We start from the raw sequence: 27,492 nt of genomic DNA, 5'->3' as shown, positions 1-27,492 counted from the left end.
GGATTCTACATTTCATCTTGTGGGGTGCCTCAAGGAGGTTACATATTGCACTTTGCTTATGGTATAACAATATTCATCACACCAGTAAATTGATCAGTGGCCATAGTGACCCGAGATTGGTAGCTACATATGTAACAACAATTTTATATCATATTATAGCTCAATGTATTGTCCATTAATCTGATACGTTGAAAGAAGTGGCATGGGGAAGTTTTCAGGAAGTTTAGGGGAAGGTTTTAATCAAGAAGAGCCATATTGTCATGACAGTGATAATAAAGATACCATTATCTCAAAAAGTGGTTTATGGTCCACTCCACATTTATACCTTCAGGAAATCTCGTTCTCAACGTAAATATCCAAAAGGACTCTCTACAGTTTAAGGTATTAACAATATCTCCCCCTCTCTCCTTTTTTGATATTTTCTCAATTCCCACAAACGAGAAATTTCTGATGCCACCCTTATCACATTCTGTGAAGTGCTTTGACACCGGATGTTCTAGGTCTTTCTTACGTATCAATCTGCAGTGCTCCTGCATTCTTATTTTTAGGGCTCTTGTGGTTCGACCCACATATCCCTTCCCACAGCCGCAAGTGATCAGATACACTACCATATTGGTGTTACAATTAATGAAGCTATTAATATTGTACTGCTTATGCGGACTGTGGGAAAAGACATGTCTGGATGGCCTCATAAATTTACACATGTTGCATTGATTACACCTAAAAGATCCCTTGGTCAGAAAGCGATCAGGATTACCCACGGGGGTGGAGATGACACTCGGTGAGATAAACGCAGCCAATGTTTTGGCACGTCTGTAAACATGCCTTGGAGCTTGCTTGGTGTATTCACATAGAATAGGATCCATTTGTAATAAGTTCCAATGTTTGTTTACAATGTCTTTTATCTGATTACTAGATTTATTATATTGGGATATAAAAATTGGACATTTTTTCTCAAACCCCTGTGAATGTTTAATCATTTTCCTGGTATCCCTCATCCTGGAGCTGTGGGGTAACAGTGTTTCTCTTTCAATCCCCACCACTTCCTGTAGGGTTAATTGGAGGGTCTCCCTGTCATAACCTCTTTCAACAAATCTATTCGTCAGCGCCTCAGACTGCGCGAGGAAGTCACTCATTGTAGAGCAATTCCTCCTCAGTCTGAGGTACTGACCCTTGGGTATACCCCTAATAACAGACCTGGGGTGACAGCTGTCCGCCCTCAAAAATGAGTTCCTTGAGTTGATTTTTTAGTAAACATCTGTCTGAATTTTTCTTTCTAGATCGATATAAAACAGAATGTCCAGGTAGCTTATGTGATGTGCATGATAATTCATAGTAAAGTGAACATCCAAAGTGTTATTATTTACATACTCAAAAAATGCTAATAAACTATCTGTGCTCCCGTGCCAAATAAAAATAAGGTCATCTATAAAGCGTTTATAGAAAATAATATTGTGCCTAAAGGTGTTGGTGCTACTGAAAATAAAGTTGTTTTCCCACCACCCCATAAAAAGATTGGCATAGGAGGGGGCGAAACTCGTCCCCATTGCCGTACCCCGTAATTGCAGATAAAATTTGTGCTCAAAAAGAAAATAATTGTGTGTTAAGAGGAAAAGTATAGCTTCCATAATGAAAGTGGTCATTGGTAATGAGCTACCGGGACATTCTATAAAGTGGCGGACAGCCGTCATACCCAGGTCATGGCGTATAATTGAGTACAGGGAGACCACATCCATAGTTACCCACAAGAATTCCTGATTCCATTCAATATCCTTCATTTTAGTCAACAAATCGCCTGAATCCAAGATGAAGGATGGCAGTTGTCTCACAAAAGGCTGCAAATACGCGTTAACATATCTCGATAAACCATCTCCCAAAGATCCAATACTCGAGACTATCGGTCGACCAGGAGGTTCGACCAACGTCTTATGGATCTTTGGGAGATGGTGGTAGATGGGAATGACAGGTTTCAAGTTGATTATAAATTCAGATTCATCTTTAGTTAACACATAAGTGGCTGTTCCCAAATCTACCAGATCTAACAATTCTTTCAAAAAATGTTCTGTGGGATCCCGCGGTAGCATTTTTTGAGTATGTAAATAATAACACTTTGGATGTTCACTTTACTATGAATTATCATGCACATCACATAAGCTACCTGGACATTCTGTTTTATATCGATCTAGAAAGAAAAATTCAGACAGATGTTTACAAAAAAATCAACTCAAGGAACTCATTTTTGAGGGCGGACAGCTGTCACCCCAGGTCTGTTATTAGGGGTATACCCAAGGGTCAGTACCTCAGACTGAGGAGGAATTGCTCTACAATGAGTGACTTCCTCGCGCAGTCTGAGGCGCTGACGAATAGATTTGTTGAAAGAGGTTATGACAGGGAGACCCTCCAATTAACCCTACAGGAAGTGGTGGGGATTGAAAGAGAAACACTGTTACCCCACAGCTCCAGGATGAGGGATACCAGGAAAATGATTAAACATTCACAGGGGTTTGAGAAAAAATGTCCAATTTTTATATCCCAATATAATAAATCTAGTAATCAGATAAAAGACATTGTAAACAAACATTGGAACTTATTACAAATGGATCCTATTCTATGTGAATACACCAAGCAAGCTCCAAGGCATGTTTACAGACGTGCCAAAACATTGGCTGCGTTTATCTCACCGAGTGTCATCTCCACCCCCGTGGGTAATCCTGATCGCTTTCTGACCAAGGGATCTTTTAGGTGTAATCAATGCAACATGTGTAAATTTATGAGGCCATCCAGACATGTCTTTTCCCACAGTCCGCATAAGCAGTACAATATTAATAGCTTCATTAATTGTAACACCAATATGGTAGTGTATCTGATCACTTGCGGCTGTGGGAAGGGATATGTGGGTCGAACCACAAGAGCCCTAAAAATAAGAATGCAGGAGCACTGCAGATTGATACGTAAGAAAGACCTAGAACATCCGGTGTCAAAGCACTTCACAGAATGTGATAAGGGTGGCATCAGAAATTTCTCGTTTGTGGGAATTGAGAAAATATCAAAAAAGGAGAGAGGGGGAGATATTGTTAATACCTTAAACTGTAGAGAGTCCTTTTGGATATTTACGTTGAGAACGAGATTTCCTGAAGGTATAAATGTGGAGTGGACCATAAACCACTTTTTGAGATAATGGTATCTTTATTATCACTGTCATGACAATATGGCTCTTCTTGATTAAAACCTTCCCCTAAACTTCCTGAAAACTTCCCCATGCCACTTCTTTCAACGTATCAGATTAATGGACAATACATTGAGCTATAATATGATATAAAATTGTTGTTACATATGTAGCTACCAATCTCGGGTCACTATGGCCACTGATCAATTTACTGGTGTGATGAATATTGTTATACCATAAGCAAAGTGCAATATGTAACCTCCTTGAGGCACCCCACAAGATGAAATGTAGAATCCAAAATATAGTTGTTTACATTATTCATGATCTCACTGTCATCACAAGGATGCTCATTTGTTTTTACACGAATTTATTGTTTTTATTTATGTTTGTCATGTATATATATACTTTTTAACTAATAAAATTGTATGTTTTGATTTTTGTAAAATGGCTGCCCAGTTTCGCTATATAATCTCTTTTCACAAACAAATTACCTTTGAATCATTAGATTATGGCATTACTGCACTTTAATAAACTTATGGACATAGAACAATATATAATGATTTCATGGTTTTGTATACATTTTTTAAACATTGTTTGATAAATGTGGTATCTTTATTATTTTTTTATCTTTCTTTAATATTCATGTGATCACAGATATGGGGGACAGGCACTGTGCTTCATATTCAGCCTTCTCCGGTGACATCCAGGATGATAGGCTGGTTGAGGTGGAGATATCTGGGCTCCCATTACATGTGGTCATAATAGGTTATATATGGCATCAGGCACATAAATTCTTTAAGCAACATACAGTTGAGATGCCACTATTAGACTCTTGTAATGTTTTTTCCCACAAGCAGGCACGCTGAGCCAGGATGGGGGCGGATGCAGTCTCTCACACGTCCCTCCTCCCTGTTTGGCACTCCCCTGGAGGCGTTCCTTAGCAGTGGTGGGGAGTTGGTGTGAATACTGGTACCTCCCCTGTTTAGAGCCGCGATGCGCATGCGCGGGTTAGTCAGTTCCCATTGGATACGACGCGATCGTGACGTCACCAAATATCGCGAGATTTGGCAGCCATTGTTATTAAAACGCTTTTTACACAGTGCAAAAACACTTCTTGATAAAGTGCTATGCACGAAACGCGTAGAAGGGCTGCATCCCTTGATTTTATGATACCTCAATAAAGATTCTTCATTTTTGGCCAGACCTGTTCTTCTTTTGGATCGCGGTGCGCTACATCACTTTTCTGCACTTCTGGACATCACTCTACAGCAGCACGCGATGGAGGGGAAATTCTGGTGAAAGCAGTGGTACAGTGAGTACATAGGGCCAGCCCAATGAGGCAGAGGAGGCTGTCCTAGGACTACCTACCCCTACCTTCAGGGTATCTGGTGCCCAAATTTATTGAGACTCTAATGAATGTATCTCAAAATTGTCAAAATCCAGACTGCATTCCCCTCCTACCTGTATATAGGACACTCTAGAGCACCTTACTCTATCCTAACCTTGTTACTACATATGTGAGACAGGGCAAGGGCTAAACAAGAGAATGAACCTGCATCGCCACAATATCACACACGGAACAAGAGACAGTCCTGTTGGCGAACATTTCTCTGACTCTGGCCATAAGATGAACGATCTGAGGGTTGCCATACTCAAAGGTAATCTTAAAACACCGAAAGAGAGACGGTTGCATGAATACAAATTTATGCAACTGTTCGGGACACTTAGCAGTGGCCTAAACAGAGATCGAAATTTTATGAGTCATTACTGACACAAGTGAACTCTCTTCCCATGAGCGCTAAAGGCCATGTCTGTACATACTGTGCTATATGTATGCACACACAGCTGCCTCTTACACATACTAATACTCCTTGTTTTTCCATCCCTATACACCAATAGGGACCACATAATATCCACACACACTTTTAGTTGTGCTACTATCTCTCACATTTCCACACCTACCCACACCATCTACATCCACTCCCACTCCACACACACCTTTTGTAAAGCACTGTATATACTGTCGGCTCTCCATTCATTTTTATTCACACAGATACACACACACTCTTACATCACTTGCTTTCAGGAACCTTTTGACACCTCTAGCCATAAATCTCATCCACACCGGGGGAAGGACTAGCACAGACAACATTCCAAGAGACACTGTTTTTAAGTATTCCCTTTGCTTGCTTCATTCATTGTAACATCGCCGGAAGAAGAGATCAGTGCATCTCGAAAGCTCGCACAAATAAAAGCATTTCGTTAGCCACAGAACGGTATCATCTATTTATTTTTTGATTATATATATATATATATATATATATATATATATATATATATATATATATATATATGCAAATAAAACTGTATGCTCATTTGCATGTCTTAGGCAGGTCTGCAACCCCGCCTTTCCCCATTATCACCCAGCATACAGCACTTCCACTGCAGCAAGAGATTCTGGGAAATGACATGCAAATGAGCACACAGTGTCACTTTTTGCCTCAAAAACCATTTTTAACATGGTTCCCTATAGGCTTAAGCTTGCTGCATGGTCACAGCTTTGAGCACAGCCAGGGTTAAGGTGCATACCCAGAAAACCCACCCACAGACAGCTGTTTCGACCTTAAGGCCTCGTTCAGGGCGCCAGCTGCAGGACTCGGAGGGAGGGCGTGAGGGAGGCAGTGCTGCAGTTTGCTGGGCGATCTGTGTTTATCCCCCAGCAGACTTTTCAGCGTTGGGGAGGGGGCGGGGTTACACACAGCAGGGTAAGTATCCAAGTTGCAGTCATGAAATCATTAAGAAGAATGATTTCATTGGCTGCCTTGGTCCCTGTGACGCTGCTGCAGCTCCAAAAAACGAAATTTTCGTTTATTGAAACTGTAGTCAGCTTCAACTCCTGGCTTCGGAGACAGGGCGGTTGCTACCCTGAAAAACAGTATTCAAATTGAATACTTTGTTTCTCACGGCAGCACGCCCTCCCTCCGAAGCCAGCACCCTGAACGAGGCCTAATGGGTCTCATCAGTGTGGGGCTGATTTAACTGGGTATGCAAAGAGGCTATGGGATAGGCTATACCATAATACTGAGTTAAGTTATGGTGAGTAAAAAAAGTGACAAAAACCCTCCACAGGAAAGCAAATATGCAAATACATACATACATTTACTCTCTCTCTCTTTCACACACTTTCACACACTCTCTCACACAGTCACACAGTCACACAGTCACACAGTCACACACTCACCTAGGCATTAATCTGGCACTGTGATTTTCTTTCGTTCAGCTACAATATGAGTTGCTAAGTGGGGCTAAAAGTAAAACAATCCATTAACCCCATCATATCTAGACAATGCACAGCAATGCGTTCCAGGAAACTCGGGTAGTGAAGGGGTTAATAAATAAACCTATCCCGACCGAGGTCCCCAAATCTAGGAAGGGTACACGAGGGTGTGACGTAGTTTATTGGGTGGGCGCGTTGCATGAGTCACATGCCCCACCTCCTCCGTTCCTATTGGTTAATCGCTAGAAACCCGCCAAATCCATAAGCAGGTTCGCGCCAAAACGATGTCACACAGACAGGATGTATGGAGTAGCGGTGTGTGCGGGACTCGGAGTGTGCAGCGAGAGGTAGGGATGTCACTCTGCATGTGCGCAGCCGCGGGGACAAGGACATACATGTGTGTGATGTGTCAGCAAATCATTAAATACAACGCTGGAGCAGGCGGTTATATCTAATAAGAATATCACATGTAATACACACAGGGACTATTATTGCTCAGTCTCCTGGGGACGCAATATGTGCAAACATAGCTGCAGATTCATAATATTAAATATATAAACATATTAGTGTCTCTGCAACGTTTTTTTGCATCGGGGAAAGTGTATGCTGTGTTTCATACATGCAGTATGTGAAGGGGAGGTATGCTGTGTTTCATACATGCAGTATGTGAAGGGGAGGTATGCGGTGTTTCATACATGCAGTATGTGAGGGGGAATGGTTTTTGGCGGGGAATGGAATTGCTTTGTTTTCCAGTGACTTAAATGATTTGGGTATTTTTTTTTGGGGGGGGGGGGGGGAGAATATATATTTTTTTTATTTATATTCTACCACTTCTATTTTTTTTATAACATGTGAATTTGTTTTCTTGTACACATTGAATGTCTTGTCTAGTGCTGCATTCGCACCACTAAATGGCGGCCTTCACAGAATACATACTGCTGAAAATTATATACCTGTAGGTGCGAACAATGGGGGTTAGGACAGACAGGGGGGGAAGCTCCCGCATCAGCATTATAACAACAGATAAATCGAATGACAAGGTGCAGATAAGGATAAAGATCAAAAAACAACGATTCCCCAATGAATGCACTCATAATAATGTAAGAGAAATAGTGGATGAATTAAAAATACTCTTTAATCTATCGTGCTTTAAAATATTATTGTATAGAGGGTATGGTATTGATGTCCACGACCATTCCCCAAGAGACTCACTAATTACAAATTAAACAAACAATGCTTTGAATTTTATAATGGGTACTATAAAGACAGACCACGTAGCTGTCTAGCTGTTGTGTGGTGTTTATATACTGCTAATAACAGTATCCAGCAACCTGGTGCAGCTCTAGTAACTGTCAATGTTGCTACTTCAGTGTATATTGTAGCTATATTTACTAAAACCTGAAGATGTCACATGTCATCCTCATGCACTGGTACACTGTAGTGAGTGAGCTGAATATATTGAATAAAAGGTGCCCTATCAATTGAACACATAATAGACGTACTTATAACTGAATAAATAACTGTTATAAAGTCACTTAATACGCAAAACAGTTGAGCCGATATCTAGGTATGATGTGACCAAAACCGGGGGGGAGGGACGGCAGAGGGCGGCATGCAGCAATAACCCTGGCAGTGGCAGTGACCCTTTACCTGACAGTTACTGAGCAGAGGTGCCCAAGCCCCTTTAAGGGTTGGTATGTCCTGCCATTACTCTGGATACAAGCTTGGCCCTGTTAAGGCTGTTAATAAGTGATCTCCTCAGCCCACAATGATGGGACAAGGGATCTGAGCTGCATTACTTTCAGCACCGGGGACCCCCGTGTTCCTCCCGGCAGGGTCCCTGTCTGCTCCAGAGGATTCGCTGGTTCCGATGCTGTTATAGAATAAACACTCTTAGTGAAATGACTGCTTGTAATGTTGGGCCGTCTGTGGCGAAATGACGAATGTGTATAAATAATAAACACAGGGTAGACTAAGGCCTCGTTCAGGGTGCCAGAGGCAGGAGTTGGAGGGCGTGTGCGAGCGGCAGTCTGCTGGGCGATGTGTGCACATCCTCCCCAGCAGACTTTTTCAAGAGTTGAGGGGGCGGGGCTACAGACCTTAGCTTAGGGATCAGTGTTGCCGTCTTGAAATCATTCTCAGGAATGATTTAATTGGCTGCCGAGGTCCCAGTGACGCTGCTGCAGCTCAAAAAACGACTTTGGCTAAGGCCTCGTTCAGGGTGCCAGCTGCAGGACTCGGAGGGAGGGAGGCAGTGCTGCAGTTTGCTCGGCGATCTGTGTTTATCCCCCAGCAGACTTTTCAGCGTTGGGGAGGGGGCGGGGTTACACACAGCAGGGTAAGTATCGAGGTTGCAGTCATGAAATCATTCTGAAGAATGCTTTCATTGGCTGCCTAGGTCCCTATGACGCTGCTGCAGCTCCAAAAAACGAATTTTTCGTTTATTGAAACTGTAGTCAGCTTCAACTCCTGGCCTCGGAGACAGGGCGGTTGCTACCCTGACAACCAGTATTCAAATTGAATACTTTGTTTCTCACGGCAGCACGCCCTCCCTCCGAAGCCAGCACCCTGAACGAGGCCTAAGGCCCCGCTCCCTCAGTCAGCGCGCCCGCACTGCAGACAGGCGGGGCGCTGACAGACACAGACCGCGATATGCGGTCTGTAGGGAGCCGGAGCTGGAGGGAGGGCTCCGATCGTGGTGCCGTCCACCCCGCCACACACATACATATACATACACTCACACACACTTTAATAACACGCAGCTCCTTCCCTGCTCCCTGCCCAAGGCGCCTCCCCTCCTCCCCATTGGCTGACTCGCGTACCACGTGACGCGTCAACGCCGAAATTCACAAGATTCTTGCAGCATCGGCCGGCTGACGCGTCACAGTACGTAGTCAGCCCTGTCGGAAGGAGGCAGCGGGGGCAGGGACCACTCGGACCAGGGTCTGGTGGTTCGCGGCCACGCTGGCCGCAGCGGGTTCGCAGCCTTGGGTTGTTTATTGAAACTGTAGCCAGCGTCAACTCCGTACTTTGGAGACAGGGCAGCTGCTACCCTGACAACCACAATTAACTTTAAATACATTGTGTCGGACGGCCGCACGCACGCACGTCAGCACGCCCTCCCTCCGAAGCCTGCACCCTGAACGAGGCCTGAATAAGTGTAAACTCCTTCCTTGGTGGTGGGTGTGCGCGCACACTCCTGCAGCTAGCGCACAGATCGCTGGGATGTAGGGGCGTGACGAACGCGTCACGGAGCTGCTTCGCCTTTGGTTCGCTGAACCAGCTCGTGACGCGTCTGCCTGCAGCCCGAAAAGTTCCCGGCAAAACTGCTGCGACGCGTGTGCGCGCGGGACTGTCAGGGATGGTCTCCGTGTCCCAGGTCTGCCTGATATAAAGATCCTGCCCGCCCCTGTATCCGGGGCTGTTTCACTCGGTGTGTGTGTGTGTGTGTGTGTGTGTGTGTGTGTGTGTGTGTGTGTGTGTGTGTGTGTGTGTGTGTGTGTGTGTGTGTGTGTGTGTGTGTGTGTGTGTCATGGTAATATGTGAAGGGGATGTAATTGCTTTGTTTTCCAGGGACTTAAAAGGAGCCTCTGGATCGTTTTTATTATTATGTTTACTACCAATTATAATTATCTTGCATTATTATTCACACTATAACGTCAATTTGTTTTCTTGTACACATTGAATGTCTTCTTTAGTACTACATTCGTGGCATTCACAGAATACATACTGCTGAAAATCATATAGGTGCATTAGAAAACTTTTCTAACTATTATTTCTTACTCACGATAAGGTGTAAATGGACGTTTGCTAACTGATCACAAGCTCCATTGCAAAAAGTGTCCAGTGATTTATTTTATTTTTTTCAGTCTAAATAAAACCTGTTAGTGGTATTTAAAAACGGCTGCTCTCTGGTTTAGTTTTAATAAGAGGGTTATCAAACTGGTGCTTTATGCCGTTATCTGAAAGCTCGTATGATGGTTTTCCTTGGTTATACGCAGCACGGAGAGAAACTAAACCAGTGTTTAATTTGGGTGTGCCACTTTCTACACCAATAGCCCTGGCAGTGACCCTTTACCTGACAGTTACTGAGCAGAGGTGCCCAAGCCCCTGTAAGGGTCGGTATGTCCCGCCATTACACTGGGTTGGAGCTTGGCCCTCTTAGTAAGTGATCTGTGGTTGGGCTCAGCCCACAAGGATGGGACGTTGGCACGAGGGGCTCTGCTGGGTCTGAGCTGCAATACTTTCAGCACCGGGGACCCCCGTGTTCCTCCCGGCAGGGTCCCTGTAGGAACGTTACCCCGCCCCGCTGCGGTTTCCTAATGGACATGTAATTAGCGCGGTAGTGACTGGCATTCTCCCAGGGTAAGGGTCGGGACACGGGGGTCCCCGGAACTGGCAATAACTGGGTTCTGCTCCAGAGGATTCGCTGGTTCAGATGCTGTTATAGAATAAACACTCTTGGTGAAATGACTGCTTGTAATGTTGGGCCGTCTGTGGCGAAATGACTATTGTGTATAAATAATAAACACGGGTTATAATAAGTGTAAACTCCTTGGTGGTGGGTGTGCGCGCGCACACCTGCAGCTAGCGCACAGATCGCTGGGATGTAGGGGCGTGACGAACGCGTCACGGAGCTGCTTCGCCTTTGGTTCGCTGAACCAGCTCGTGACGCGTCTGCCTGCAGTCCGAAAAGTTCCCGGCAAAACGATGGGTGTGCGCGCGGGACTGCCAGAGATGGTCTTCGTGTCGCTCCTAGCAGGTAATATAAAGATCCCGCCCGCCCCTGTATCGGGGCTGTTTCACTCGGTGTGTGTGTGTGTGTGTGTGTGTGTGTGTGTGTGTGTGTGTGTGTGTGTGTGTGTGTGTGTGTGTGTGTGTGTGTGTGTGTGTGTGTGTGTGTGTGTGTGTGTGTGTGTGTGTGTGTGTGTGTGTGTGTGTGTGTGTGTGTGTGTGTCATCCTGCGTGCCTGCGTGTCATACATGGTAATATGTGAAGGGGATGTAATTGCTTTGTTTTCCAGGGACTTAAAAGCAGCCTCTGGGTCGTTTTTATTATTATGTTCACTACCAATTATAATTATGTTGCATTATTATTCATACTATAACATGAATTTGTTTTCTTGTACACATTGAATGTCTTGTTTAGTACTACATTCGTGGCATTCACAGAATACATACTGATGAAAATCATATAGGTGCATTAGAAAACTTTTCTAAATATTATTTCTCACTCGTGATAAGGTGTAAATCAGGCCTGCACAACGTGCTACCCGCGCCTGGCCTGTCTGTGCGGCCCGCAATGACTCCGGCCGGACTCCAGTTAATTAAATAAAGTTAAAAAAAATGGCGCCGATTCCCAGCGGGCCCACAAATATATGTATTGGAGGGGCAGGGGGTGCATTTTTATATGTATTGGAGGGGGAGGGGGTGCATTTTTATATGTATTGGAGGGGGAGGGGGTGCATTTTTATATGTATTGGAGGGGGAGGGGGTGCATTTTTATATGTATTGGAGGGGGAGGGGGTGCATTTTTATATGTATTGGAGGGGGAGGGGGTGCATTTTTATATGTATTGGAGGGGGAGGGGGTGCATTTTTATATGTATTGGAGGGGGAGGGGGTGCATTTTTATATGTATTGGAGGGGGAGGGGGTGCATTTTTATATGTATTGGAGGGGGAGGGGGTGCATTTTTATATGTATTGGAGGGGGAGGGGGTGCATTTTTATATGTATTGGAGGGGGAGGGGGTGCATTTTTATATGTATTGGAGGGGGAGGGGGTGCATTTTTATATGTATTGGAGGGGGAGGGGGTGCATTTTTATATGTATTGGAGGGGGAGGGGGTGCATTTTTATATGTATTGGAGGGGGAGGGGGTGCATTTTTATATGTATTGGAGGGGGAGGGGTGCATTTTTATATGTATTGGAGGGGGAGGGGGTGCATTTTTATATGTATTGGAGGGGGAGGGGGTGCATTTTTATATGTATTGGAGGGGGAGGGGGTGCATTTTTATATGTATTGGAGGGGGAGGGGGTGCATTTTTATATGTATTGGAGGGGGAGGGGGTGCATTTTTATATGTATTGGAGGGGGAGGGGGTGCATTTTTATATGTATTGGAGGGGGAGGGGGTGCATTTTTATATGTATTGGAGGGGGAGGGGGTGCATTTTTATATGTATTGGAGGGGGAGGGGGTGCATTTTTATATGTATTGGAGGGGGAGGGGGTGCATTTTTATATGTATTGGAGGGGGAGGGGGTGCATTTTTATATGTATTGGAGGGGGAGGGGGTGCATTTTTATATGTATTGGAGGGGGAGGGGGTGCATTTTTATATGTATTGGAGGGGGAGGGGTGCATTTTTATATGTATTGGAGGGGGTGCATTTTTGTATGTATTGGAGGGGGAGGAGGTGCATTTTTATATGTATTGGAGGAGGAGGGGTGCATTTTTATATGTATTGGAGGGGGTGCATTTTTGTATGTATTGGAGGGGGAGGAGGTGCATTTTTATATGTATTGGAGGGGGTGCATTTTTGTATGTATTGGAGGGGGAGGAGGTGCATTTTTATATGTATTGGAGGGGGAGGAGGTGCATTTTTATATGTATTGGAGGGGGTGCATTTTTATATGTATTGGAGGGGGAGGGGGTGCATTTTTATATGTATTGGAGGGGGAGGGGGTGCATTTTTATATGTATTGGAGGAGGAGGGGTGCATTTTTATATGTATTGGAGGGGGAGGGGTGCATTTTTATATGTATTGGAGGGGGAGGGGGTGCATTTTTATATGTATTGGAGGGGGTGCATTTTTGTATGTATTGGAGGGGGAGGAGGTGCATTTTTATATGTATTGGAGGGGGAGGAGGTGCATTTTTATATGTATTGGAGGGGGTGCATTTTTATATGTATTGGAGGGGGTGCATTTTTGTATGTATTGGAGGGGGAGGAGGTGCATTTTTGTATGTATTGGAGGGGGAGGGGGTGCATTTTTGTATGTATTGGAGGGGGAGGGGGTGCATTTTTATATGTATTGGAGGGGGAGGGGGGTGCATTTTTATATGTATTGGAGGGGGAGGGGGTGCATTTTTATATGTATTGGAGGGGGAGGGGGTGCATTTGTATATGTATTGGAGGGGGAGGAGGTGCATTTTTATATGTATTGGAGGGGGTGCATTTTTATATGTATTGGAGGGGGTGCATTTTTATATGTATTGGAGGGGGTTCATTTTTATATGTATTGGAGGGGGAGAGGTGCATTTTTATATGTATTGGAGGGGGAGGGGTGCATTTTTATATGTATTGGAGGGGGAGGGGTGCATTTTTATATGTATTGGAGGGGGAGGAGGTGCATTTTTATATGTATTGGAGGGGGAGGGGGTGCGTTTTTATATGTATTGGAGGGGGTGCATTTTTATATGTATTGGAGGGGGAGGGGGTGCATTTTTATATGTATTGGAGGGGGAGGGGGTGCATTTTTATATGTTTTGGAGGGGGAGGGGGAGGGGGAGGGGGAGGGGGTGCACTTTTATATGTATTGGAGGGGGAGCATTTTTATATGTATTGGAGGGGGTGCATTTTTATATGTATTGGAGGGGGTGCATTTTTATATGTATTGGAGGGGGTGCATTTTTATATGTATTGGAGGGGGTGCATTTTTATATATGTATTGGAGGGGGAGGGGGTGCATTTTTATATATGTATTGGAGGGGGAGGGGGTGCATTTTTATATATGTATTGGAGGGGGAGGGGGTGCATTTTTATATATGTATTGGAGGGGGAGGGGGTGCATTTTTATATATGTATTGGAGGGGGAGGGGGTGCATTTTTATATATGTATTGGAGGGGGAGGGGGTGCATTTTTATATGTATTGGAGGGGGAGGGGGTGCATTTTTATATGTATTGGAGGGGGAGGGGGTGCATTTTTATATGTATTGGAGGGGGAGGGGGTGCATTTTTATATGTATTGGAGGGGGAGGGGGTGCATTTTTATATGTATTGGAGGGGGAGGGGTGCATTTTTATATGTATTGGAGGGGGAGGGGGTACATTTTTATATGTATTGGAGGGGGTGCATTTTTGTATGTATTGGAGGGGGAGGAGGTGCATTTTTATATGTATTGGAGGGGGAGGAGGTGCATTTTTATATGTATTGGAGGGGGTGCATTTTTATATGTATTGGAGGGGGTGCATTTTTATATGTATTGGAGGGGGAGGAGGTGCATTTTTGTATGTATTGGAGGGGGAGGAGGTGCATTTTTGTATGTATTGGAGGGGGAGGGGGAGGGGGTGCATTTTTATATGTATTGGAGGGGGAGGGGGAGGGGGTGGGGGTGCATTTTTATATGTATTGGAGGGGGAGGGGGTGCATTTTTATATGTATTGGAGGGGGAGGGGGTGCATTTTTATATGTATTGGAGGGGGAGGGGGTGCATTTTTATATGTATTGGAGGGGGAGGGGGTGCATTTTTATATGTATTGGAGGGGGAGGGGGTGCATTTTTATATGTATTGGAGGGGGAGGGGGTGCATTTTTATATGTATTGGAGGGGGAGGAGGTGCATTTGTATATGTATTGGAGGGGGAGGAGGTGCATTTTTATATGTATTGGAGGGGGTGCATTTTTATATGTATTGGAGGGGGTGCATTTTTGTATGTATTGGAGGGGGAGGGGGTGCATTTTTATATGTATTGGAGGGGGAGGGGTGCATTTTTGTAGGTATTGGAGGGGGAGGAGGTGCATTTTTATATGTATTGGAGGGGGAGGAGGTGCATTTTTATATGTATTGGAGGGGGAGGGGGTGCATTTTTATATGTATTGGAGGGGGTGCATTTTTATATGTATTGGAGGGGGTGCATTTTTATATGTATTGGAGGGGGAGAGGTGCATTTTTATATGTATTGGAGGGGGAGGGGTGCATTTTTATATGTATTGGAGGGGGAGGAGGTGCATTTTTATATGTATTGGAGGGGTGCATTTTTATATGTATTGGAGGGGGAGGGGTGCATTTTTATATGTATTGGAGGGGGAGGAGGTGCATTTTTATATGTATTGGAGGGGTGCATTTTTATATGTATTGGAGGGGTGCATTTTTATATGTATTGGAGGGGGAGGGGTGCATTTTTATATGTATTGGAGGGGGAGGAGGTGCATTTTTATATGTATTGGAGGGGTGCATTTTTATATGTATTGGAGGGTGTGTCAGTGTCAGTGTCAGTGTCAGTGTCAGTGTCAGTGTCAGTGTCTGTGTCTGTGTCTGTGTCTGTGTCCTGTGAGGTGGGGCAAACGGAGTGGTGTAGGGAGGGGGCAGGGAGAGATGGAGGCACCCCCATTTGTCCCGGGCCGGATGATTTCTGTTGGCGGCCCTGTGGTTGATGTGAGGTGCGGGGGGAGAGGGTGATGTGAGGTGCAAGGGGGTGAGCGATTTGAGGTGCAGGGGGGGAGATGGGGAGTATCACAAAGGTTGATAGTGAGGGGTGCTGGGGGAGATGATTTTACCCGTGCGGGCCAATTTTTTTTTTTTTTTCCTTGGAGCTGTTTGGCCCTTCTCACTTTATGAGTTGTGCAGGCCTGGTGAATTGGGAAAAGTGTGTGTGTTTTGCATCGTGAAAAGTGTGTGTGTGTGTTTTGCATCGGGAAAAGTGTGTGTGTGTGTGTGTTTTGCATCGGGAAAAGTGTGTGTGACGCGCGTGTGTGTGGCGCGCGCGCGGTGTGTGAGGGGGATGTAATTGCTTTGTTTTTCAGCGCCTTAAAGGAGCCTCTGGGTCGTTTTATTATTATGTTTACTACCAATTATAATTATCTTGCATTATTATTCACACTATAACGTGAATTTGTTTTCTTGTACACATTGAATGTCTTGTTTAGTACTACATTCGTGGCATTCACAGAATACATACTGCTGAAAATCATATAGGTGCATTAGAAAACTTTTCTAAATATTATTTCTTACTCACGATAAGGTGTAAATGGACGTTTGCTAACTGATCACAAGCTCCATTGCAAAAAGTGTCCAGTGATTTATTTTATTTTTTTCAGTCTAAATAAAACCTGTTAGTGGTATTTAAAAACGGCTGCTCTCTGGTTTAGTTTTAATAAGAGGGTTATCAAACTGGTGCTTTATGCCGTTATCTGAAAGCTCGTATGATGGTTTTCCTTGGTTATACGCAGCACGGAGAGAAACTAAACCAGTGTTTCATTTGGGTGTGCCACTTTCTACAGCAATAACCCTGGCACTGGCAGTGACCCCTTACCTGACCGTTACTGAGCAGAGGTGCCCAATCCCCTTTAAGGGTCGGTATGTCCCGCCATTACTCTGGATACGAGCTTGGCCCTGTTAATAAGTGATCTGTGGTTGGGCTCAGCCCACAAGGATGGGACGTTGGCACGAGGGGCTCTGCTGGGTCTGAGCTGCATTACTTTCAGCACCCCCCCCCCCCCCCCCGGTTTCCTAATGGACATGTAATTAGCGCGGTAGTGACTGGCATTCGCCCAGGTTAAGGGTCGGGACCCGGGGGTCCCCGGAACTGACAACAACTGGGTTCTGCTCCAGAGGATTCGCTGGTTCCGATGCTGTTATAGAATAAACACTCTTAGTGAAATGACTGCTTGTAATGTTGGGCCATCTGTGGCGAAATGACGAATGTGTATAAATAATATACTGTACACGGGTTATAATAAATAAGTGTAAACTCCTTGTGGGGGGGGGGGTGTTGCAGGCCACTCCTCCCTCGCTGGGCTGTAGGGGCATGGCGAACGCATCACGGAGCTGCTTCACCTTTATTGGCTGAACCAGCTCGTGACGCGACTGCAGTCTGAAATTTTCCCGGGAAAAGATGGCTTCCATATCCCAGGGCTGGCTGTGCCAGGTGTGGCTGCACCTAGCAGGGGATAAGAAAGATCCCGGTCCCCCGCTGTATCCGGGGCTCCCCCTGTATCCGGGGCTGCGTTGCTCTCAGCTCGCATTGCTTGTCTCCTGTCCCACTCTCGCTGCCGCTTTCCGTCTTTGCTCATTCAAGTGAATAACCCTGATCAATAGGATCTCAAAGTGTGACTCATACAGGGGGGGGGGGGGGTGCATGTGTTATATACATTACATTTGAACATGAAATGTGTTCCAGTAGCATGGCGCTATTTCTGTGTCCATTATCTCTTATTTTTATTTAGTTGGTATTCTCAGACTCCTTGCTGTGTATTAACCTTGTGATAATGAAGCTCATCTCATTATACCTGATGTATAATTTCTCTCCTTTCAGCTGTCACTGCCGAGCCATGCAGTCCAACATCAAATATCACTGCACCCCTTGGCTCCAACGTGACCCTCTTGGGCCCTGTCCCTGACAAAGGCGTTTGTACTATCAAAGACCCAAATGGTTTGGTATCTGAATGTCTACATGGTAATAACGTTAAGTGCCGACCTGGATATTTCTGTGATAATTGCTCTGTTATCCTCACAAACGTCCAGAAGAATCACGCCGGCTTGTACACGGTTAAATGCGATGGCCGCATAGTGTGCTCTTTACATCTTTCTGTGACCGGTAAGTAAAGCAACAAAACAGTGAAGGCTGATTTTATACAAATACAGCATTTATTCTGTTCCCATTTATTATTGTGTATTTATAAATTATTTTGATACCTAATCATTTAGATAACTTTTTTTTTTTTTTTTTTGTCGTTTACTCCACCCCCTTAAACCACCAGAGTTCTGGGTTGAGTTGGAGTTGGCAGTTTGTGTTGGAGATGAATTTCCATGCACAGCTTACGTGCTTTTTATTACTGCTGTTGGGTAACTTGGCTCATACATGTGACTGACCCTTTAAACCCATTATACATGTCACTGGGTCACACTGGACCTGCTGACAGTGGTTTTTATTTCAAAAGCAATAAATTATATAGATCACTGGAGCTAAAAACGATGGTTTTTCTCTGGAGTAACGCAGGCAGACAGACGCGCACATATACGTGTGTGTGTGTGTGTGTGTGTGTGTGTGTGTGTGTGTGTGTGTGTGTGTGTGTGGTGTGTGTAAAGTTTTGCATCGGGGAAAGTGTGAGCTGTGTTTCATACATGGTAATATGTGAAGGGGATGTAATTGCTTCGTTTTTCAGGGACTTAAAGCAGCCTCTGGGTCGTTTTTATTATTATGTTTACTACCAATTATAATTATTTTGCATTATTATTCATACTATAACGTGAATTTGTTTTCTTGTACACATTGAATGTCTTCTTTAGTACTACATTCGTGGCATTCACAGAATACATACTGATGAAAATCATATAGGTGCATTAGAAAACTTTTCTAACTATTATTTCTTACTCACTGATCACGTGCTCCATTGCAAAAAGTGTCCAGTGATTTATTTTATTTTTTTCAGTCTAAATAAAACCTGTTAGTGGTATTTAGAAACGGCTGCTCTCTGGTTTAGTTTTAATAAGAAGGTTATCAAACTGGTGCTTTATGCCGTTATCTGAACGCTCGTATGATGGTTTTCCTTGGTTATACGCAGCACGGAGAGAAACTAAACCAGTGTTTAATTTGGGTGTGCCGCTTTCTACAGCAATAACCCTGGCAGTGGCAGTGACCTTTACCTGACAGTTACTGAGCAGAGGTGCCCAAGCCCCTGTAAGGGTCGGTATGTCCCGCCATTACTCTGGATTGGAGCTTGGCCCTGTTAATAAGTGATCTGTGGTTGGGCTCAGCCCACAAGGATGGGACGTTGGCACGAGGGGCTCTGCTGGGTCTGAGCTGCATTACTTTCAGCACCGGGGACCCCCGTGTTCCTCCCGGCAGGGTCCCTGTAGGAACGTTACCCCCCCCCCCCCCCGCCCTAATGGACATGTAATTAGCGCGGTAGTGACTGGCATTCTCCGAGGGTAAGGGTCGGGACCCCGGAACTGACAACTGGGTTCTGCTCCAGAGGATTCACTGGTTCCAATGCTGTTATAAAAAAACACTCTTGGTTTTTTTAATGTTGGGCCGTCTGTGACGAAATTTACGAGTGTGAATAAATAATAAACACGGGTTATAATAAATAAGTGTAAACTCCTTGGGATGGGGGGGGGGGAGGGTGTTGCAGGCCACTCCTCCAGCAGCTCGCTGGGCTGTAGGGGCATGGCGAACGCATCACGGAGCTAATTCACCTTTATTGGCTGAACCAGCTCGTGACGCGACTGCAGCCCGAAATTTTCCTGGGAAAAGATGGCTTCCATATCCCAGGGCTGGCTGTACCAGGTGTGGCTGCTCCTAGCAGGTGATATAAAGATCCCGGGCCCCCCCTGTATCCGGGGCTCCCCCTGTATCCGGGGCTGCGTTGCTCTCAGCTCGCATTGCTTTTCTCCTGTCCCACTCTCGCTGCCGCTTTCTGTCTTTACACATTTAAGTGTATAACCCTGATCAATAGGATCTCAAAGTGTGACTCATACAGGGTGGGGGGTGGGGTGGGGGGGTTGTACATGTATTATGTATTATATACATTTTATTTGAACATGAAATGTGTTCCAGTAGCATGGCACTATTTCTGTGTCCATTATCTGTTATTTTTATTTAGTTGGTATTCTAAGACTCCTTGCTGTGTATTTATCTTGTGATAATGAAGCTCATCTCATTATGGGCCTCATGCAGAGAGCAGCGCTATTTGAAATCTCGCCATTTTCCTGCAAAAATCGCGCTAAAAACAGGTGAAAATGGCGAGATTTGAAAAAAGCGCCATTTTTTTTCCCCCTTGAAATTCGCCGCGCGGCTGGAGAGTTTCTAATCTCTCCAGTTTTTTTTTCCTGCCGTATGCAGAGAGCCGCGATCGCCATCTAGTGGCTGTTTGCGCCAAAAAAATGGCGCGATTTTCAACCTTTTTCCTCTCCACCAAGCAGCTGGCGCTCCGCGGCCGGTGGAGAGGGGGGAAAAAAAAACGCGATTTTTTTCCCCACTAGTTTCAACAGCGCTTATAGCGCTGGTTGAAACTCTCCATATGCAGAAAGGCTTGTAAATGCAGTTTTCTGCCCTTTCTGCATATGGAGAAAAAAACTCTCCAAAAAAGCAAAAATTTTTCCCCCTCTCCAAATCTAAAATTCGCTGCTCTCTGCATGAGGCCCTAAACCTGATGTATAATTTCTCTCCTTTCAGCTGTCACTGCTGAGCCAGGGAGCCCAGCATCAAATATCACTGCATCCCTTGGCTTCAACGTGACCCTCCGGGGCCCTGTCCCTGACAATTTTACTATCGAAGACCCAAGCTGTTTGGAATGTGACTGTGTAGATGGTAAATGTAAGTGCCGAGATGAATATTTCTATGATAACGGCTCTGTTATCCTCACAAACGTCCAGAATAATCACGCCGTCTGGTACATGGTTAAACGCGATGGCCGCATAGTGATCTGTTTACATCTTTCTGTGACCGGTAAGTAAAGCAACAAAACAGTGAAGGCTGATTTTATACAAAGATACAGCACTTATTCTGTTCCCATTTATTATTGTGTATTTATAAATTATTTTGATACCTAATCATTTAGATAACTTTTTTTTTTTTTGTCGTTTACTCCACCCCTTAAACCGCCATAGTTCTGGGTTGAGTTGGAGTTGCAGTTTGGTGTGTTGGAGATGAATTTCCATGCACAGCTTAAGTGCTTTTTATAACTGCTGTTGGGTAACTTGGCTCATACATGTGACTGACCCTTTAAACCCATTATACATGTCACTGGGTCACACTGGACCTGCTGACAGTGGTTTTTATTTCAAAAGCAAATATTATATAGGTCACTGGAGCTAAAAACGATGGTTTTTCTCTGGAGTACCCCCATCCCCCCCCCTGGTTCCCAATCTCTTTAAAATAAGAGTGGTCAAAATGATGGGATTGCAGCGTTTAAACTTTACTGGGCCACACACACATTCCCAGTTAGCTCATACTCCTACACCCACCACATCATGAATATATATATTTGTGGCAAATGTATACAACAAAAGACAGGGGTGCCCAATGCTACATCAAATTGACAAAACATATATGGTATAAAGTTTAAATACTTCAATAATAGTAATTACTTGGTTATTTAGTTAAAGCCTTTGGCCAAAGCGCCGTACGCCCGCATACCAAACGTCAAAGTATAACCAAAAATGCAGGTCTTAACATTAAAACTGCGAACCCTTCCTTTACCTCTGTATGAAGGGAAGCAACTACAGTGAGTCTTGTCCATTCAGTAAAATGCCAGAATCTCCCAAGTTAAAAAGGTGGGGAGGTGCCACCTACCTCTATTTAACTGTTACCAGTCAGAAATTAACACACATTCCCAGTTAGCTCAAACTCCTACACCCACCACATCATGAATATATATTTATGCCAAAATGAGTGCTACTGAGTGAATGTATATTACAAAACAGTTGGGCACCCCTGTCTTTTGTTGTATACATTTGCCACGCTCAGTAGCACTCATTTTTGTCTGTGTGTCAAACCAGCCTTTCTCCCTCATTAAAATATTTATCATTTTATAAAGTAACTTATTTTTCTCTTTAATGGAAGGGTTGGTTTTAGATTGGAAAATTGTTATTGCCATCGCTGTGACTTGTGGCTTCCTCGCACTTATCGCTGGAATAGTTTATTGGGTGAGTTCTTTACATTACGCTATCAGCTGCTCTGGGAATGAGATCAGACACTGTTTCATGTAATGTTTATATTATTCTACTTTCCGTCCTAACCCCCTTTCCCTCCCCCACCTGATATTCACCTTCATCCCTTACCAGCCCAGCTCATTCACTTTGATTAGAGAACATTTCTGTTTGGGGGGGGGGTGAGATATTTAACTATTTAGTGTTCCTGCGTGTTTACATTGTTACCAGAGGCGCCTGCAACATATTACAAAGTATATAACATGCACAGTAATGTGTTGGAGGCTCCTCTGGCATCAAAGGGGCTTTTATTTATTGTAAGAAGTTTCAAATGATTTTGTGAGGGAATCTAAAGGAGAATGGCAAAAAAAGAGCACCGCGTTGATACATTCGCATGTCTCGGGCAAATCTTTTTCCCTATTCTCCCTTGGCATACAATGTTCCCACTGCAGTCGGGGATTCTGGGTAATGACATGAACATGAGCACTCTGTGTCAGAGTTTACTTATCCATTTTAACATGGATCCCAATAAGCGTTTGTCAAGACATTCCTGCGCCCCGGGCAGGCAAAAAAATAGTTGTCCTACGTCGCGGTGTCAGTGAAACAGTGGTGACGTTGCCATGATAATGTGCCGTACCTTTGGCATGGAAACATGGCGTTGGGACATAAAAGCTGCAAAACGCGAGGACAACATTAACTTTTTTGCTTCATGCACTCCAACCCGGTGCCATCTTTAAATGTTGGTTCTGGGCACCCTTATCAATGTTGAGCGACAAGCGTGTGTGACACTGATCAGCAGCAAGGAACATTGACGAGGGCCCATAAGCATTAACCGAGCAGCGTGTGAGATGTCCTGTGCTGCCGCTCCAATGACCCGCGTTGCAGTGTGCCCTCATCGATGTCCCGTCCTGCTGTCACTCGCCGTTCCACACCCGCTGCTACATCTTTAAATGTCCCTTGACATTGGCGAGAGTGCACAGGACTGACATTTTAAAGATTGTGCCGGGATCTGAGCCCCGTCTCTTCCTCAGCCTTTACTATTGGAACCGTCTGTCAGTCACATGTTTTGTGAACGCTGGAGAGGAACCTGCCAGGGGGCAGTGTGTAACATAGGGTTACAAACACATGGGGGTATATTTCTGCCAATTTATCCCTGGTGGCGTCAGGCCAGCGACTAAGTTATGGCTGGGCCCAATAATCGTAATAAAAATCCAGCACATTCTGCTTCTGACACTGTCCTACATGGCCGTGATTTGGGAAATGTGAGAGTGTTCGATAAGTTCTGGTTGACTTCACAAACTTTCCAATTTCTGGGTAAGTCCTTGCTGTCCCTCTGGACCAAGCAGCCAGACACTGGTCATTAGAGTTCTCTGCTGCGAACCGGTTCCGTGTCATACTGTCTGCGAAGCCTCATTCTGTCCTCTCTCTACGCAGAAAAGGAAAGCGCTCCCCTCATTCACAAAGTGTATCTGCTGTCTCCCCCTTGCCTCAAACACACCCAGGGACCAGGAAACACCGGCACAAAACAGAAGCGCTTATCAGCCAGTGAGTAAAACAGTGTCTGAATATAGTGATTGTGGGTATTACTTGTGATTCAGACATTTCCAATCTGGGAATGGAAATTCAAACACTGGATTACACATTTAATCTCATAGTGGCCGTAAATCTTGAACAAAAGACGAGCAAACACCACATTCATGCAGCAAGTGTGAAGACTCCATTGTAACAGCAAAGTACTGTAAAGGGAATCCAGTGCAGGAGAGTGATAGAACGAGAACCCAGCACCCCGTCCCTGGCCCCGCTGCATCTTCTGATCTTACCTCTGCAGACCCTGTTACCTAAAGCTATTATACTTACCTCTGCAGACCCTGTTACCTAAAGCTATTATACTTACCTCTGCAGACCCTGTTACCTAAAGCTATTATACTTACCTCTGCAGACCCTGTTACCTAAAGCTATTATACTTACCTCTGCAGACCCTGTTACCTAAAGCTATTATACTTACCTCTGCAGTTGTCTAACAGAATAGCCATACAGGTCATGGCAGCAGCCTCATTATTAGAGACCCCTTTTGTTATAGGGGACGTTTATTTATTTATTTTTCCCCTCCCACATTATGCTATTTATATCGCTTCAGTGCAAAATCCATGAACTAAGCAACAAATACCAGTTGCACTTCAGTGAATCTACCACTAAAGTCAGTTTTATTCTGCTAATCTCCAAGCTGTAATTAACATGTTCAAATCTAAATATGTCCCTCTGAGGTACACGGAGATGCACATCTCATTTCTGGGCTGAAGTAGTTCTGAGGTAAGAATGCTGCCTCTGAAGTCTGAGCCCAGTTCAAATCCCAGTGTCTGTACTTGAGACTTTCTCCCTGCGCCTCCAGCACCGGAATTACATTGTAAACTCTTCAATTGTAAGCTCGCTGTGACTAACTTTTATTTCCTATAGTGCTTCTCCCAATGGGACTCGGCGCTTCACAATGACAGTATAGTGTGCGGTCCGCACCCAGTGAGCTTACTATCTATTTTGGTTTCTGAGGCACAAGGCGATAAAGTGACTTTACCAAGGACACTGGGAATTGAAGCAGCAGAACCTGGTTCAAACTCTGTTCAGTGTCTTTACTCACTGAGCCATTCCTATGAGGTTCTGTGTACAGCACTGTGTACATTCAGTGTTAAGTAAAACACTTATTCATTTGTGTAAATGCTGCCAATGAACAAAGTGGAAAGGGAACATGCAAGAATTACCCTTCGCTCTTGTGTATAGATGCAGACCTTAACACAGCACAATTTCCTGCCTATATTAATCCCCATGTTAATATCTTGCTCTGGCAGCACAAATCCTTAATTGTTTCGGGAGATTTATTGTCTGTATTTGAACCCACAGGGCCGAACAGCGGAGGGTGACAGTCTGGTTTGATCGTCCTTCCACTAAAACAAACACTGTAAAGAGTACTGTGAACTATATGGATTGGTGCAATAACCACTGCAGTGGAACCTCTCCACAATGTAGCATAGATAGATGGATCTCGATCTCTCTAGATCTCTCTCTGGATCTCTCTCGATCTCTCCCTCTCTCTCTCTCGAGCTCTCTCGATCTCTCTTTCCTCTCTCTCTCGATCTCTCTTTCCTCTCTCTCTCTCTCTCTCTCTCTCGAGATCTCTCTCTGTCCTCCATCCCTCTGTCTCCTCCCCACCCCCTCCGTATCCTCCCCCTTTTTATCACGCTGAATTCGATCACAATAATCTACGGAATGAGTCGTCCCAGGAGTCTCCTCCATTCTTCAGCAATTTCAGCTTTCATCCATCGGCGCTCCCTGCCTCCAGGGTACCTTTAGGGGTCCCAGCTGTAAATGACCAGATCGGACAGTTGCAGGAACTGTGGACCAAGATCCGGGTGAGACGGGCGAAAGCCGTTGCTTCCCAGAAGAATCATGCTGACTGGCATAGATGTTCCTCTCCAGAATATAAACTGGGAGACATGGTGTTGCTCTCAACGAGGAACATCAATTTGAGGGCTCCCTCCACTAAACTGTTGACTAAATTTACTGTATTGGTCCCTTCCCTGTGCCTACCACCCACAATTAGAATACCTTCAGTATTTCATATATCTCTTCTCAAACCTTACGTACAGGACCCTTCTGCTCTGCTCCCATGGCCCCTTCTCAGCCTCTTCTAGTGGGTTGTCAGGATGAATTCGAAGTACAGTCCATCCTTAACTCCAGGAGGTCCAGAAGAAGTCTACAGTACCCCATCCACTGGAAGGGTTTTGGACATGAGGAGCATTCCTGGATTACAACTGCTTTGTCCGGCGCCCGGGCCCTCCGCAGCCACCAGGCCCGGGACACTAGTCCCGGCTCTCACCCCCTGTCGGTGGCCCTGACTACAGGATCTGAATGAGCTTGGAGTGCTGATCAGGTCCCCTTTTTCTATCTTCCCCTCTGCCACAGGAAAGGATGGTAGAGGGCTCACCTCGCTGGACCAATAAGGGCTGGAATGGGTTCCCAGAGTTAAAGGGCTGTGTGGAGGGAAATTGAAACGGGCCAATTGGAACAGCGCACACTGGAGGGTCTCAGCAACGGCTTCCCCAGGACCAGCAGTATAACTCCCACGGGGCTGGCGCCGCTCAAGCTGGGGAGGCAGCAAATGGATCCAGTCTCCCGGCAGATACTTGCCTCCCCAGCCTGATCTCCTCACCTGGAGATCATGTCCTTTATCCTCTTCCCCTCCAGAACCAGCAGCAGCCATTTTTTCAGGACATGCGGGCTGCACATGGGTTTCTCAGCCCTGAATGTCCGGAGACACTGGCCCTGCTTTACTGTTACACTAAGCACATTTGTATACTTCTCATACAGTTTTACACACAGGAATAAAGCATATACTTTTACAGAGTATACAGGGCTTAGACTTGAGGCTGCACCCCTATTTATATTCCCCTCCCATAATACATCTGTTTGCGGATTTTTATTCCGTTTTTTGCAGATTCGGATTTAAAATATATCCTAGTGTCTGTTTGCAGATTGTCAGTTATAGAAAATAAAAATCTGCATTTTTGAGACTGATCCCTGAAAATCCGCAGCTGAAAGTAACTTGCAAATTCAAAGCGGATTCACATTTCTGCAGAAAATGTGCCCATCTTTACTCATGAATGTTAACACCTTGTCTAGCATTTTAATGTCTGTTTCATGCATACAGTAGATGTGATTCGCTCAAACATCCTCAGAACGTCACCCTTCCCTTTACCCTGATCCTCTTGTCCTCCTTTCCATCAATTAGATTGTCAGCTTCTTGGGTCAGTACTTTGTTCTTACTGTTTTTCACCCTTGTACTGCACTGTAACGCATTATAAATAATGTTATGTATTTAGTAGTTTCTCAGATTTTATTAAATTTCTTACAAAGAAAGCTGTGTGGAGATCTATTTATAAAGCCATGAAGCGCTCTTTGGCGCTGTTAGGATTTCCCCAGGACGTTTTATTTTTATTTATTGACTAGCTGAGAGACCCGGCGTTGCCCGGGATGTAAATGCGTAATAGGTAGTATTATTTATAAATCGTGGAACAATAGGTGAGTATTTGTTGTAAAGGTTGGATAATAATGTTGAAAAGAAAGATGGAATAAAATGTAATACGATTTTTAAAAATGGTTTATTGTAAACACACCACAGTGCAATGTATATTTTGGTGACATAACAGATGTAAAAATGTGAGGCGTGTGTCCTGCTAGGGTGTGAGGCGGCAGGTGGCGCGTGGGTTGTGAGTGCTGTCTGTGAGTGGGGTCCTGCTAGGGTGTGAGGCGGCAGGTGGCGCGTGGGTTGTGAGTGCTGTCTGTGAGTGGGGGTCCTGCAAGGGTGTGAGGCGGTGGGTCAGTGATGTCGGTGCGTAGGGGCGGGAGGCAGCAGGTGTGTGGCGGGTGTCTGTTGAGTGCATGCAGCGGCTGTGAGGCGGTGGGTGAAA

General features: G+C 44.9%; 2 protein-coding genes across 3 annotated transcripts in view; both read left to right on the top strand.

Moving 5' to 3' along the window:
• LOC142486117 (uncharacterized) overlaps nt 1-27,492 on the top strand; it is a 62,716-nt gene that overhangs the window by 33,225 nt on the left and 1,999 nt on the right. The window lies entirely within an intron of this gene.
• LOC142486118 (uncharacterized) lies at nt 11,137-26,908 on the top strand. 2 transcript variants are annotated; one of them, XM_075584788.1, is made up of 6 exons: nt 11,137-11,205; nt 17,697-17,978; nt 20,559-20,699; nt 21,948-22,030; nt 23,468-23,578; nt 24,926-26,908. In XM_075584788.1, exons 1-6 carry the CDS (start codon nt 11,154-11,156, stop codon nt 24,956-24,958), a joined length of 702 nt encoding a protein of 233 aa, XP_075440903.1. In that variant the 5' UTR covers nt 11,137-11,153; the 3' UTR covers nt 24,959-26,908. The 2 variants fall into 2 exon arrangements, with proteins under 2 accessions (XP_075440903.1, XP_075440902.1); XM_075584787.1 differs by having other exon boundaries at nt 20,559-20,831.

This window comes from Ascaphus truei, unplaced genomic scaffold (assembly GCF_040206685.1).
Source record: "Ascaphus truei isolate aAscTru1 unplaced genomic scaffold, aAscTru1.hap1 HAP1_SCAFFOLD_748, whole genome shotgun sequence".
Lineage (NCBI taxonomy): Eukaryota > Metazoa > Chordata > Amphibia > Anura > Ascaphidae > Ascaphus > Ascaphus truei.
The sequence above is the reverse complement of the archived record's forward strand: the minus strand, read 5'-3'. Positions and strand labels throughout refer to the sequence as shown.

Coding starts and splice junctions, on each gene's coding strand:
- LOC142486118 (XM_075584787.1), top strand. CDS start 11,154: ATGGGTGTGCGCGCGGGACTGCCAGAGATGGTCTTCGTGTCGCTCCTA. Junction 22,031..23,467: donor TCGCTGGAATAGTTTATTGG/GTGAGTTCTTTA, acceptor CTCTCTACGCAG/AAAAGGAAAGCGCTCCCCTC. Junction 23,579..24,925: donor ACAGAAGCGCTTATCAGCCA/GTGAGTAAAACA, acceptor TTGAACCCACAG/GGCCGAACAGCGGAGGGTGA.